Raw genomic sequence first — 12,937 nt, forward strand, 5'->3', positions numbered from 1 at the left:
TGTCGACGAAGTAGAGTCCGCTCGAGCAACTCTCAATTCTAATACGGGAGAAAAAGTTGATTTTAAACTTTTGAAAAACCTTTCGGGTACACAGCTTTTAGTAACACATAATCAATTTTTCGGTTGAAGACAGTGACTCATACAGGCAATGAAGGGCCATGTACCCACCCCACAAACAGCACGTTATTTATGCCAAAAGTTTTGAGAAGTATATACTAGTACAGTAGTACTATATGCTTCAATAAACTTTGCAGGTGTATTCTTTGAAAATGATACACAGCTTTTTGATAGGGTCCTCCAAATATAAAGGGCAGTAATACCTTTACTGTCACTGTATATGTTCTTTTAGTTATATGATTCTTTTCATATGAAACTAATAAAAATAAAATAAATAAAGTTTTTGTGAAGTTATTTCTGGTAAATAAGATGGTTATGAAAATGCCTTCCATATTCGACAGAATAGGTGCTACAAATAATGACAAACACTGAGAGTTCAGAATGTTTGTTCAAACTTCAAAGTCATAAGTGGTCAATGGAAAATAGTAGGATTTAAAAGATGGCGTGATTATTTGGGACCACAAAGGTTAATTATGTCCCTACAACATTCCCATCTTGTTCTCTTTGAGATTTTGCATTTTAATATTAGAAAATATACAATACTTGGTTCATTATATAGGAGTAGTACTCATAATAAAGTGTGTGTGCGGCCTTTTATCTTTCGTCAACTGCTACCGAGACTTGAAAGTGGATATAACTTCTTTGGGTAAAAATTTACATGTAAAGGGTGAATATATATTTGTATATAAATTATTATGATCTAATTATAATTAATTAATTTAGATTTTTTTTTTTATTAAATTATTTAATTATAAAAAAAATGAATTAGTTTGATATCTGATTAAAGTAATATGTACGATATATATTTGTATTCATTATCTTACAATTTAGAAGATATAACTTCTTTTTTTTTTGTGTTCATGCACTGATCCTGATCTACATTACTACTTACTACTAAACTATCCGTCTACCCATTGTTATCACTTATCACTTGTTTTCACAATTTTATTACCCCGCTAATATTTTATTTATCGAACGAAAGAAATTCAAATCTATAAATATGAATCTTTCTCTCTTGTGTGGTATACGAAAGAAGTCTATATATTTACTAAAAAAATATTTGTTGATTAAAATGTGTTCTAATAATGAAACTTTGAACTACACAACACATTGTCGGGTTATTGTATCTTGAAGACAATAAATAAGTGTTGCTGTTGGACTTTTATATTGAATTGAATCTCCGAAAAAAAAAAAAAAGTTAGGATATTTGTACCTCAAACTGAACAACTATTTAGGTTTCATCATAACTTGTATTTTCCCCAATAAGCTGTGATGTTCCAAATGATGTAGGATAATGATACACACTGCTCAGTTAATAGTCAAAAGCAAAATAATTGAAAGAACAAAGTGAAAAGATTGGTGATTCGGGTGAGTAGTGAATAAGAGTCTGAGTTGACCATCAAATCACTGTATGAACTTGTCAATTGGATGTTGCAATTCCAGCTTGTAATTTTGACATTTTGTTATTTGTGAGTTGCAGCACCGACCAATGAATGTAGTCATACATACAGAAAGCAAAACTCACCATAAAAAGAAAAATTGTATAGAACAATCAGTCTATTAACATTTTAAGAAGCTCGGGGACAATTACAAACCACTTCTAATAAAAAATGATTATTATTAACTTGTAGATAAATCAAAATGTACAATATATTTATGTTCAAATTTAATGTTAATATTGTACTACTGAATAGTTATTTGCTAATAAATTTGGTATATGTGATGAGTTCCATTATTCGTTGTTCCCAAAATATGAAAATATCCTGAATAATTGTGTGTATAGGAAGATCTTATTAAATGACACTATTTACATGTTAGATACTTTCAGCATCGGTTATATAAACAGTTGTGTACCTCAACTTAAATTTGCCCTTTGTGCAAAACATAATCAAATTAATGTGACCGCATAAGGAGATGAAAAATTGAAATTATGGCCGCCCATGCCCCATCATGGTACCTGCATAATTGTTTAAGGAATATGCAACAATTCCTCAATTGGCATCACCTAGTTCATCTAGATAAGTTAGGCTAGAACAATGCAAATTTGGGCTGAGAAATAGTACATTGATTAGTGCAGCACAATAGCATTAGAAGTTTACAACAGTGCATAATTTGTTTACATGGCAAATTTAGCTTGATACTGCGGGTCCTTGAGTTTGCTTTCATCTAGAAAAGTTAGTTGCTATTCAATGGATGTTCAAGTAGTTGTTGAATGCCACATACAACATGTTGTCCAGATTCATGATATCCTATGTGGCGCAGAAGTAAGCTTGCTCATGCTATATTAGGTTGCTGAAATCGGGATCAAGGTATATTAGATCAAGCAGTTCATGTATGTCGGCAAGACACGGATGGCAAACATCTCCAGATACAAACTCATTAACCATCCCATCAATCTCAACTGCACTATAACCAGGTGTCTTCTTGAGCCCTTTGTCACCAATCATCCTCCTGATTCGACGTGCATCATCACATTGCCGAGCTGCCAAGTATATATTGGATAACTGAACATAAGCAGAATCTTCTTCAGCTTCATTGCCATCTTCTACCAGCAAAATCTCCTTGACAGCAAGTTCTGCAAGATCTACGTTATTGTGATTTCGACAACCACTCAATAATGCACCCCAAACTGAGGCCCGTGGTTGCATTGGCATCCTTCTAATAAGCTTAAGTGCATCATCCAATCGCCCAGCCCTGCATAACAAGTCCACTACGCAGCTGAAGTGCTCATGTTCCGGTGCAACACCGTATAAAGATTCCATCTTATCCAACAGAAATTGTCCTTCTTTCTGAAGTCCTGCATGTGCACATGCTGCTAAAACTGCAAGAATGACGACACCATCAGGCTTAAGCCCATCGACCACCTGCATCCTCTCCAAACAGCTTACTGCTAGCTCAGGACGACCATGAACAGCAAACCCTCGAATCATTGTTGCCCACGAATGCTTATTCCTCGTAGTCATGCTCTCAAATACCTCAGAAGCCATGTGAATGCACCCACACTTAGCATACATATCAACAAGAGCAGAGCCTATAAAAATATCAGATTCGAGCCACTCACTCTTCATAACATTCTCATGAATCCATTTGCCTTGCTCAAGAGCACCTAATTGAGCACAGGCTGCAAGTGTTGTGGTCACACAGTACTCGTCCGGACTAACTCCACGTCCCAACATATCTTGAAAAATACTCAAAGCCTCCTTGGCTGATCCGCATTGAAGGTGTCCACTCATAAGAACATTACATTGAATAACATCTATGTCGGTAATTTCATCGAACACATTACGTGCATCGTCCAATGCTTTACAATTCGCATAAAACCGAATTAATGCAGTCTGTACATGTGCATTTGACGCGGACAATGAATTCTTGATTACCCAACTGTGAATTTGCTTCCCCTCCACTTCCAAAGAACCATTAGCGCAGGCGATAAAGAGGAACGGAAATGTAAATCCATCAGGAGCCGCATCGTTATTGGTTTTTAGCATAAGATGGAAGTAATTAACGGAAAATTTGGGTTGCGGGCTACTAGAGTAGGCCCGTATAAGGGCGTTGTAGAGGAATGTATTGGGAGTTTGAACCTGCGAGAAGATCCGGGAGGCGTAGGAAAGGTCGCCAGAGTTTGAGAGGGCACAAAAATCGAGGAGCTTGGTGACGGCATAAGTGTTGCGGTGAAGACCGAGAGTTATGTAAATGGCGTGGATGGCTTTGAGTTGGCGCATATGGGTGCATTTTTCTGCCATTGACATGCACCATTTCCATATTTGGAAACTGTTGTTGGCAATGCTGGTTGTCACTTGGAGGCGGACGTTGCTTAGACAGTTCATAAGCGCGCATTGTTGAGGAAGAAAACTTGTTTAAAACTCAACTAGGCTACCAACTAGGTTGTGTGGCGCCGAAGAAAGAAACTTGCTTTGGGTGTGGCATACTAATAAAGCTAGAGTGCTGGCTTTTGTCTTTTTTTTTTTTTTTTTCATTTATGCGCTGGGTGTTCCTAACCTAGTAGCTCGACTAATCCTGATTCGTGCAATATAGAATTTACTAAACGGATGGAACGCTCTCTATTGGAGTTTCTATACTTCTAGAGCGCAAAGCTAAGAATTTGAGAAATGGTTAAGGGCGGAGAGATCACATCACATCCATCATACCACACTCGTTGATCATAGAGTGTTTCCATTATACTGATTTGATTTGACTAGTTCATTATATACTGATTTAAAGTGCAGAGATGCATGGAATCCCAGATATTGCTTAATGGTGTAATCCATTCCATGCTTCCTAACCTACACTTCAGTTTGGGAGCACCTTTTGCAAAGGGCAAATCTTTTGTAGTGGTGTGAGAATCTCACATTTGAATCTAGCAAAAAGATTAGCATCCCGACGATTTTGTACAAATGCATCATAACTCAATCCAGAAGTTGCTTGGCCAAAATCTAAGTACCTAGAAGGCTACAACCAAAAGAAAAAAACACTAGATTTTGGGAAGGAATTAATAGATTTTGATTCTGCTTTCCAGTAGACAAGGGTAGTGTTTCACGACATGGTCTTCACCACTAACCATTTGAATGTGAGAATATCTGCCAACAATTCTCTTCTGACTGCACATCAGCACAAAGCTACTGTCATCAACCAGCCATAAAACAAAAGACAGACTAACATTTTGACAAGTACCCAAGTATTTTGACAAGACTAACAGCCATAAAGGAACTGCCACTGTGAAAATAGCAGTTAAAAAAATGTACCCAAGTATTTTGACAAGTTTACCAGCTTGAGACATGAAAAAGAAATGAAAAAGAAAAAGGGAAATACACAGCTTCTTTCTCTACAAGATGATCAAATATACAGCTCCTTTCTCGGGAAGGCGGTGATCAATACTACTAACTTTTGGCTGATGCAGGAACTACCACAACATTCATATCCGCATTGTTTGGAGGCAATGCTAAACGTAGAGGATACAGCTCTCCATTGATCTTGTTGCGCGAACAGACAGAAATATTTTCGAGCCCTGTTATTTCCTTCAACTTTTCAGTCAGTTCCGCTACCCCATGCCCTTTGAAGTGAAAAGAAGGCCCTTCCACTGCATCATTTGCATTTCCATTTTCATCGGCCACATGGTAATAGATCAACCGACCTTCAGTCTTCACCATGGGAGCATCAAATGCATCTCGTGACTGTAAATACAACGATAATAATAATAACAATAACAATCAGTTGTTATGTCATCTTAGCCTGCAATATGATTAAAGAACAATGACTAGTTGTTATGTGAGAAAACTAATTACCTCATCCCTGGAATATGAAGGGGATGTAAAATGAAAAGAAGAGCTGGAATCATCATCCCATCGTTCTGAATGTGAAATATTTTCTTTTGGTTCTGGTAGAACCTCAACAATATCCACTTCCCATAAGATCCAATCTTGATGTCTGTGAGGTACATCATGAGTAATTGAATTTCGCCAAGGGGGTAATCCACCATTTGCGCGCAAATAATTCCCATATCTCGTCTTGAGCTTCATGAGGAATCCATCCTTCATCGGTTCCCATTCAATTGAAGAATCCAATTTTCTAGGCAAACTCTGAACAACTTTCATACCTGTGACACCTAGAAGGTGTTGCTCATCCGTCGCTGTTAAATATTTGCCATAACAACTCTTCAACCTGATGACATTTTCGACTTCTTCAGGGAATTCAATTATCCATTTTGCATTCTTGTAAGTTCCATGACGATCTTGGTACACGCTTTCTTGATCATCATCCGCTAATAAGAATTTATCATGGCGGCTTTTTAGCCTAACGGATTTGGCTTTCTTGAAGAATTCCATCCCAGAATTCTACAATGATTTACAAGAAAAATTCAATTGCAATGATCAAACAACGTTTTATAAAGCTGAAAAAAATATCTAGAATCCACCTGGATCAGAGATTCTTTGAGTATTTTAAAGAATGGTCCGTGTGGATGGACAGGGGAAAAAAGATCTGCAAATTTATGAAGAAACTAACAATGGAAGTTGAAGGCGTGCATTAGTTAACGCTTATTAAAGGTATGTCACATATGAGATAGAAAATAGTAATCCATTTGATTTATTTGCTTACTATTATGTCCTATTTTACTCTTAGACACGAAGTTCAAAAAAATAAAATAAAGATATTTTTGCAGTCTTAAACTAAAGATATGTTAAATGTATGAAAATATTTTTAATCTTATGGTCTTAAACTCATGTAGAAAATTGAGATTAAAAAGTTGTTTAGAAGCAAAATAGATATTCTTTTTTTAATAAATTAAAAATAAAAATAAGACAAATAAATTAAAATATAATGGATAAAAAGTTGACAGAGTTTATATTGTATATCGACTCTTTTTATATTTTTCTACTTCATACGTTGCATTGTAAAAAACCTTTCGTTCGAGAAGTATTTGGTATTATTATAACAAGTGTAGTTAGTAACTTGGGAAAATAAGATATGTATTGTTGTACTTCACTCATAGTTTAACATTTTCAGCATGGATAAACTATTGCTAGTAATTTTTTTAATCCACTGCTGTCACACTAGAATGTTTGACGCGGCACCCTCATCTTGTTTATTTGTTTTGACTATTGAAGATTCGATATATATATTTCAATTACTACAAATCTACAATTAATAAACCTAGATAAAGGAAATATTCCAGCCTTGCATGTTGACTTTACCAAATTGGGTCTTGTTGACCAGTACGTGGCCTAGTGGGTTGCTAGACCCCACAGCACAATGCAACCCAAAAATAAGATGGAAAATCTTATGAGAAGAAAACTAGAGATTTGCCATCTTTGGTAATTGGAAAAAGATTTTAACATAATCACATTACTCAGGCTGAAAGTTTATAAAAGTTGAACTCATCGAGAAAATATAATACCTGTTTCTTGAGTGCGTTCATAGACCTGTTGGTTTGGTAGGTTACGATATTTGGTGATCCAGTATCGGGAGAAGCAGCATAATCATCGAGCACAGAATTAAAACTCGACGCAGGGGATAGACAACTTGAGACTGATTCATTTGTATCTGAAATAGTAATATCCACAACTTCTACACCCCACATAACCCAATCTTGAGTAGCTGTCCTATTAGGAACATCATGTGTTATAGAATTTCTCCAAGGTGGTGTTGCTCCATTAGCCCTTAAATATTTCCCTTCACTTGTTCTAAGCTTTACATGAAATCCTTCTTTTATTGGTTCCCATTCAATTGAACCATCCATATTCTTTGTTGAAAGAGTTTGAAGAACTTTTTTACCAGTCATGCCTAGAAGAAATGGCTGTTCAGTTGCTGTTAAGTACAATCCGTAGCAGCTTTTTAGGCGAATTACGTTGTTTTTTTCGTTAACTAATTCAACTGTCCATCGCGCTCTGTGCGATGATCCGTTTCTGCTCTGTCTAACAGTTCGTTCGTCTTCGTCAGCCAGTAGGTACTTTCCCAGGTGGCTTTGAAGTCTAACTGCTTTAGCTCTGTCGAAGAATTCCATGCCACTCTACATTGAAGGAAAAAAATGAAAAGAAACATTTTAAAGATTCTGGTGGCAAATTCAATCCATTTCCCAATTCGTACAAGTTAGACGGGTTGAATTATGATTCATTTGTTAACAAGAAACGGCCTTATAAAATAGTGTAGTCCGGTTAAAATACAAATCAAACTAGGAGTAAATTTCATAAATGATCAAATAACTACGAGTCTTTTTTTTTCATCAAAGTCACTTAACTTTGTTTTCTTACACAAAAATCACTAAATTTTGTAATACTAACACAAAAATCACACATACCAGAAAGTCCAATTTCTGATTGGTAATTCATTTTTTACTAATATAGCTTAAGAAAAAATGCATAAATTTTACGTTTTGTTTTCTAAAATCAAAATAAAAAGGAGCAAACTTTGGTGACTGGCTTATCGACTCATTTATTGATTCTGACTCGTTTTTTATCCGCTCAAATTTAATCCAATCCATCCATTTGCGACCTCTAATGGTCATACCTGTCTGGAACTCGAAAACGAAGAATGATCGGATGAAATTGATGGACAGGTGGGAATTGCCGAAACAGAACGACGAATATTTGAATAATCTGCAAAATCATCATCAGCAAAAGAAGAGTAGCTCGATAGAATTGAAGGATAACTCTGTAAAGATTGAGACTCCAGTTCAGATATATCAATCACATCCACATCCCATAATACCCATTCTTGTGTAGCAGTTCTATTAGGTAAATCATGTGTTACTGAATTTCTCCAAGGAGGTGTTGCTCCATTAGCCCTCAAGAATTTGCCTCCTTTTGTCCTTAATTTTACTTGATCTCCTTCCTTTATTGGTTCCCACTCAATCGAACCATCAATCGCGCTATTTAGTGATGCTTGGAGTACTCTTTTACCTGTCATGCCAAGTAGGAAAGCGTCATCAGAAGCCGAGAGGTATTTGTCATTGCAACTCCTGAGACGTATGAGGTGAGGATTGCCCTGGACCAACTCAACCATCCAACGTGCCTTTTTTGATGACCCGTTACGACTTTGTCTAACGGTTTGTTCGTCATCATCGGCAACAAGGTACTTGCCAAGATGACCTTTGAGCCTAACAACTTTAGCTCTGTTGAAGAACTCCATTGCCTATTAACTTTTCGTTATTGTAAAGCAATTGTTTGTTTGGTAGTCCCTGGTTCTTATGGTCATTTATTAATTTAAAGGACTAGGCTTGCCAGTATTAAAAATAATATAGTACTATTCAACTAGTTCAAATCGACGACTTGGGAGGGTTGACTTCAAAAATTCAATTTCTTTGGATGCTGTGGGCACGGTGCACATGTTTCCCTGACCCTCATGTACATATTTGACATTTCAACTTTTTTTCTCTGTTTTTTTTGGATGACCGTAGTTTTTGGCCAGCTCGACAGTAATAAATATGAGATAATTCTGTCCACCATAATTAAAATAGACGAAATGAATTACCTAATTTTTTTTGTGTCTACTAAAATTTGAATGTAATACGTCATGATTTTTAACTCAATTCATTGACCACTAGGCCGGAGCAACATTTCAACTTTAGAAAACAAGAATTGGGCTAGTTGTTGCGGCGTATAGATGGAAAAAATAAATAGGAAAAACCAAAAGTCTATTTGTCGTTAAGCTGAAAATTTCGAAGACCAAATCAGCGTTACGGAATTATATAGGGTCACACGGTCAGCAACTTGACGTCGGCTTATATGAAAGAAAAAATTGAAATTTTATTAACTTATATAGAAAAAATGTCATGATATTAAATTATATGGGAAACTCCCATATAATTGTCAATTTTTAATTGAAAATACAAGTATGAAATTAATTGGAGCTACATATTACTTTCTAAGCTCTTCTATTACTTCATTAATATCCGTTAAATTTGAAGTCATAGATTAAATCTAAATCGAAAAGCCTAGGTCAAGTCTTTTGTTCACATTGGACTTGTGTACATATGTTTTATGAGCTCGTGAACGAGTTCTAATATATCATGGTCCAAGATTGGATGCTTAAAGTATGCCTCATAGTATGAATGCCAAATTTTGTAAATTAAAATATTTTTACTTACTTCTATAACCATGCATTTTTTTTATTCAACTTGGCCAATCGGGTTTCATTAGGTTCTCTCTAAATTCAGCTTAATAAATTACTAATTCTACTTTGCTTCAAGTTCAATCTTCAACCTGTTTGGCACTCCATATTCTTCGTTCTCAAAAAAAAAAAATTAGCATGCAAATATATATATATTTTTTTAAAGGAAAAAAAAAGGAAATAAAAGGGAGAAAGAATAAGCGGAAAGTCTTCAACTAATCCACATAAACAGTAGAACCTATGAATATAGTTTTGGATTCGAGAAAATATAGCTTATTATTCATATTAAGCCCAACATTTTGTTATGGAATAAAAGTGAACCTATGGACACGAAAAGAAAAGGATGGTAAAGTCCTATAAGGAAGAAAAAATAGGATAGGATTGATGAGAAGATAATAATGAGAATTTTTTAATATAGTATTAACTCCTATATCGACTAAATTAAAAAAGATGGCTAAATTTGAAATTATACCAAACAAAAAGGGATTGCCTTATCCGATAGACTCCTTGGCATTGAGATAGTATATAACATCAAATTTGAAAATTAAAGTTCCTCCTCTTGTCTTTTCTCCTCTCGTCCCATCTGTTGTGGAAAATGACAGGCGGGACGAGTCGGGTATCTTGTGCTGCATGCAAGTATCAAAGACGAAAATGCACTCCAAAATGCGTTTTAGCTTCTTATTTCCCTGCAGATCAACCCAAAAAGTTTCAGAATGCGCATCGCCTTTTTGGTGTACGCAACATCGTGAGAACGTTGGAGCAATTGGATGATGAAGATCAAAAGGCAGATGCCATGAAATCCATAATTTTTGAATCTGATATGAGGGAAAAGTTCCCTGTCTTTGGTTGTGTGGAGTGTATTTCTCATCTTCGTCAACAGTTGCAGATTGCTTTACTAGAACTTCAATATGTAAACGGTCAACTAGATATCTATAAAAGACGACAACAACATTCTAGTGAAAGTTCTGTTGGAAATGGGATGTTGATGGTTCCATTTTTCTCTAGTATTGAAGATGAATACTCAAGGAATCACACATCCTGATTTTGACTAATCAGAGTTAATTTTGCAACTAGTGTAAGGTGGTTCTTCTTTTTTTTCTTTAGGTTATTTATTGTTTCCCTTAGTTAATGTTTATGGATTCTCTAATTGTTTAAAGTATTGACTATGAAACTATCATCAATAAACATAGAGTCATTCAATATTTTGGTAATGTTTCTTTTTCTTAATTCCTATAGTGTATGGAGATAAGCATTGCCCAACAGAATCTATTTTCTTATCCTATTTTGAAAAATTCAAATACAAGTTGGAGGGAGGGGCAGTGCCTGCGATATCTTCGAGAAATTTCTTTTTTTAATCGGGGAAGATGTATTTTCTCTAAACTATATACATTCCAATATATAAACACGTTAGCAACGAATTTACTCTACTAAAAGAGTCAATGTAATAGAGTGATTATGTTAAAAGTTGTACTACAATATAAAAAATATATTAACAGAATAAGTTGCAAGTTTAAGGATAATTTGAATTTTAAATTTTTGTTAGGTTTTGTTTAGTTGTTGAAATATTTTAAATTTTTTTTTTAATTTCAAATTAATCTGATTTTTGTTTTAGTTCGCTATTTAAATTTATTGCACCATTTTTAAATAAAACAACAATAGATTCAATCAATTATTTGAAGTAAGAGATTAAGTCTGGTTGCAAATATTGAATTTTCATCTCTATTGTAGCTAAACGGTAACCATTAGATTTGAAGTTATATAGTGAACCTGAATCATATTTTAATAATAAATCTAGGTCAAGTCCATCGTTCAAATTAGACTTGTTATATGTACATATGTCTATCTATAAGTGTAACGCCCCGAAATTTCATCCCGAGATGCCACACGGTGCTTAGGGCTACACGTAGTCCCAAGCTAACCCTCAGAACCAGACACTACCTCAAGGAATTCAATTCAACAATAGTCATGCACAACAAAGAGATATACCACATCGAGTTCAAGAGAAATACTGGAGAATGCTAGACTGTACAACCAAAATATATTGAATGTCTGTACATACCAACCCTCTAGTCTGACAAAGCCTCTATACATCAAAATCAAGGAGTCTTTGGGACAAATCCCCAACTGACTCAAACAGTACTGAAAGTCATAACAATAGAACGATATCACCAAAAATATAGACACGGTCCTCGAACCATGAGGACTCACCACTGAGAGAACGTAGTTGAGGCACTCGAATATCGCTAACGCGGCTGCGGCTGAGTACCTGAACCTACATTACAAGAAAATGTAGCCCATAGAAAATATGTGGGTCAGCACTTTGGAATGTACTGAGTATGGGGGTGCATGCAACAATGCAAATATCATCATCAATTTCATAAAAATATGCATATACAATGATGGCTCACTTGGCTTGAGTTAGATTGAAACATACTTTTCATGATCTCATAGTAAATAAATCATATGATATAAACCTCATAAATCATCATAAATAACTCAACTCTTCAACTCAAGACTCGGAGTGACTCGGTAATTCAAGAAACTCAACTCTTATAGACATGGGAGGTTCTTATAACTGACATAAACCATGTGAGCTACATGGAGTTCAATGTTTTTCCCTCCTAAGGAGAGAACCTCACATTGGCGGGAGCGTCATACTCTTGCCAAGGAGTACAACCTAAATTTAGTGATCACAATCTCATACTCGACCTCTGGCCCACAATTATCAATATCAATCCTACGGTGGCACGTAGTTTCGAAGAAATACCACATTTTTCGCTCGGTGATAAATACTACTCCCAGACACAAGCTCAAAACGTGTTAGGAAATCCACTACAAACATCACAAGGGTCTATCATGAAGACCAAATCAAATCTCTTTCTCATTTATCAAATCATAATCAATTTGTGGATTCCTAACACGACTCAAATCAAATCAATCTTTCTCAATATCAAAATGTGTCAATTCATTAAATCATGACAACATCAATAACTTTGAGGAAATATCAAGACTCATTGTAACAACTCAATCTCATGAATCAATATACTCAATAATCCAGTTTGTCATAAGGAAGCTTAAAGCTTGACACATATCTTGAAAGCACTTGAAATATCAACTCATGGTAGAAATATAAAATTCACAATATTAAATATCAAGTCATAACTTGGGAATAGTAAAATAATCATGTATAACAAAGTTTGAACAATTTATATTCTCA

At 35.2% G+C, this 12,937-nt stretch overlaps 3 protein-coding genes across 3 annotated transcripts; 1 reads left to right on the forward strand and 2 right to left on the reverse strand.

Annotated features, from left to right (window-relative positions):
* Positions 1-2,160: 2,160 nt before the first annotated feature.
* On the reverse strand, positions 2,161-4,564 carry LOC107860564 (pentatricopeptide repeat-containing protein At3g28660). Its single transcript, XM_016705959.2, has one exon. It carries the CDS (start codon positions 3,942-3,944, stop codon positions 2,397-2,399), a length of 1,548 nt encoding a protein of 515 aa, XP_016561445.1. The 5' UTR covers positions 3,945-4,564; the 3' UTR covers positions 2,161-2,396.
* Positions 4,565-4,753: 189 nt separating this feature from the next.
* On the reverse strand, positions 4,754-8,808 carry LOC107860565. Its single transcript, XM_016705960.2, has 4 exons — positions 8,119-8,808; positions 7,010-7,621; positions 5,400-5,948; positions 4,754-5,288 (listed from the first exon to the last, which is right to left on the reverse strand). Exons 1-4 carry the CDS (start codon positions 8,737-8,739, stop codon positions 4,995-4,997), a joined length of 2,076 nt encoding a protein of 691 aa, XP_016561446.2. The 5' UTR covers positions 8,740-8,808; the 3' UTR covers positions 4,754-4,994.
* A 1,441-nt stretch (positions 8,809-10,249) lies between these two features.
* On the forward strand, positions 10,250-10,946 carry LOC107861468 (LOB domain-containing protein 27-like). The gene has a single exon (XM_016706802.2). It carries the CDS (start codon positions 10,316-10,318, stop codon positions 10,760-10,762), a length of 447 nt encoding a protein of 148 aa, XP_016562288.2. The 5' UTR covers positions 10,250-10,315; the 3' UTR covers positions 10,763-10,946.
* Positions 10,947-12,937: the final 1,991 nt, after the last annotated feature.

The sequence above is a fragment of the Capsicum annuum genome, chromosome 2, assembly GCF_002878395.1.
Source record: "Capsicum annuum cultivar UCD-10X-F1 chromosome 2, UCD10Xv1.1, whole genome shotgun sequence".
NCBI lineage: Eukaryota > Viridiplantae > Streptophyta > Magnoliopsida > Solanales > Solanaceae > Capsicum > Capsicum annuum.

Bases quoted from the DNA above. Each gene is read 5' to 3' on its own strand.
- LOC107860564 (XM_016705959.2), bottom strand. From the start codon at position 3,944: ATGAACTGTCTAAGCAACGTCCGCCTCCAAGTGACAACCAGCATTGCC.
- LOC107860565 (XM_016705960.2), bottom strand. From the start codon at position 8,739: ATGGAGTTCTTCAACAGAGCTAAAGTTGTTAGGCTCAAAGGTCATCTT. The intron at 5,949-7,009 runs GTATTATATTTT...AAATCATTGTAG, and splicing joins TGAACGCACTCAAGAAACAG to AATTCTGGGATGGAATTCTT. The intron at 5,289-5,399 runs GTAATTAGTTTT...TTGTATTTACAG, and splicing joins CTTCATATTCCAGGGATGAG to TCACGAGATGCATTTGATGC.
- LOC107861468 (XM_016706802.2), top strand. From the start codon at position 10,316: ATGACAGGCGGGACGAGTCGGGTATCTTGTGCTGCATGCAAGTATCAA.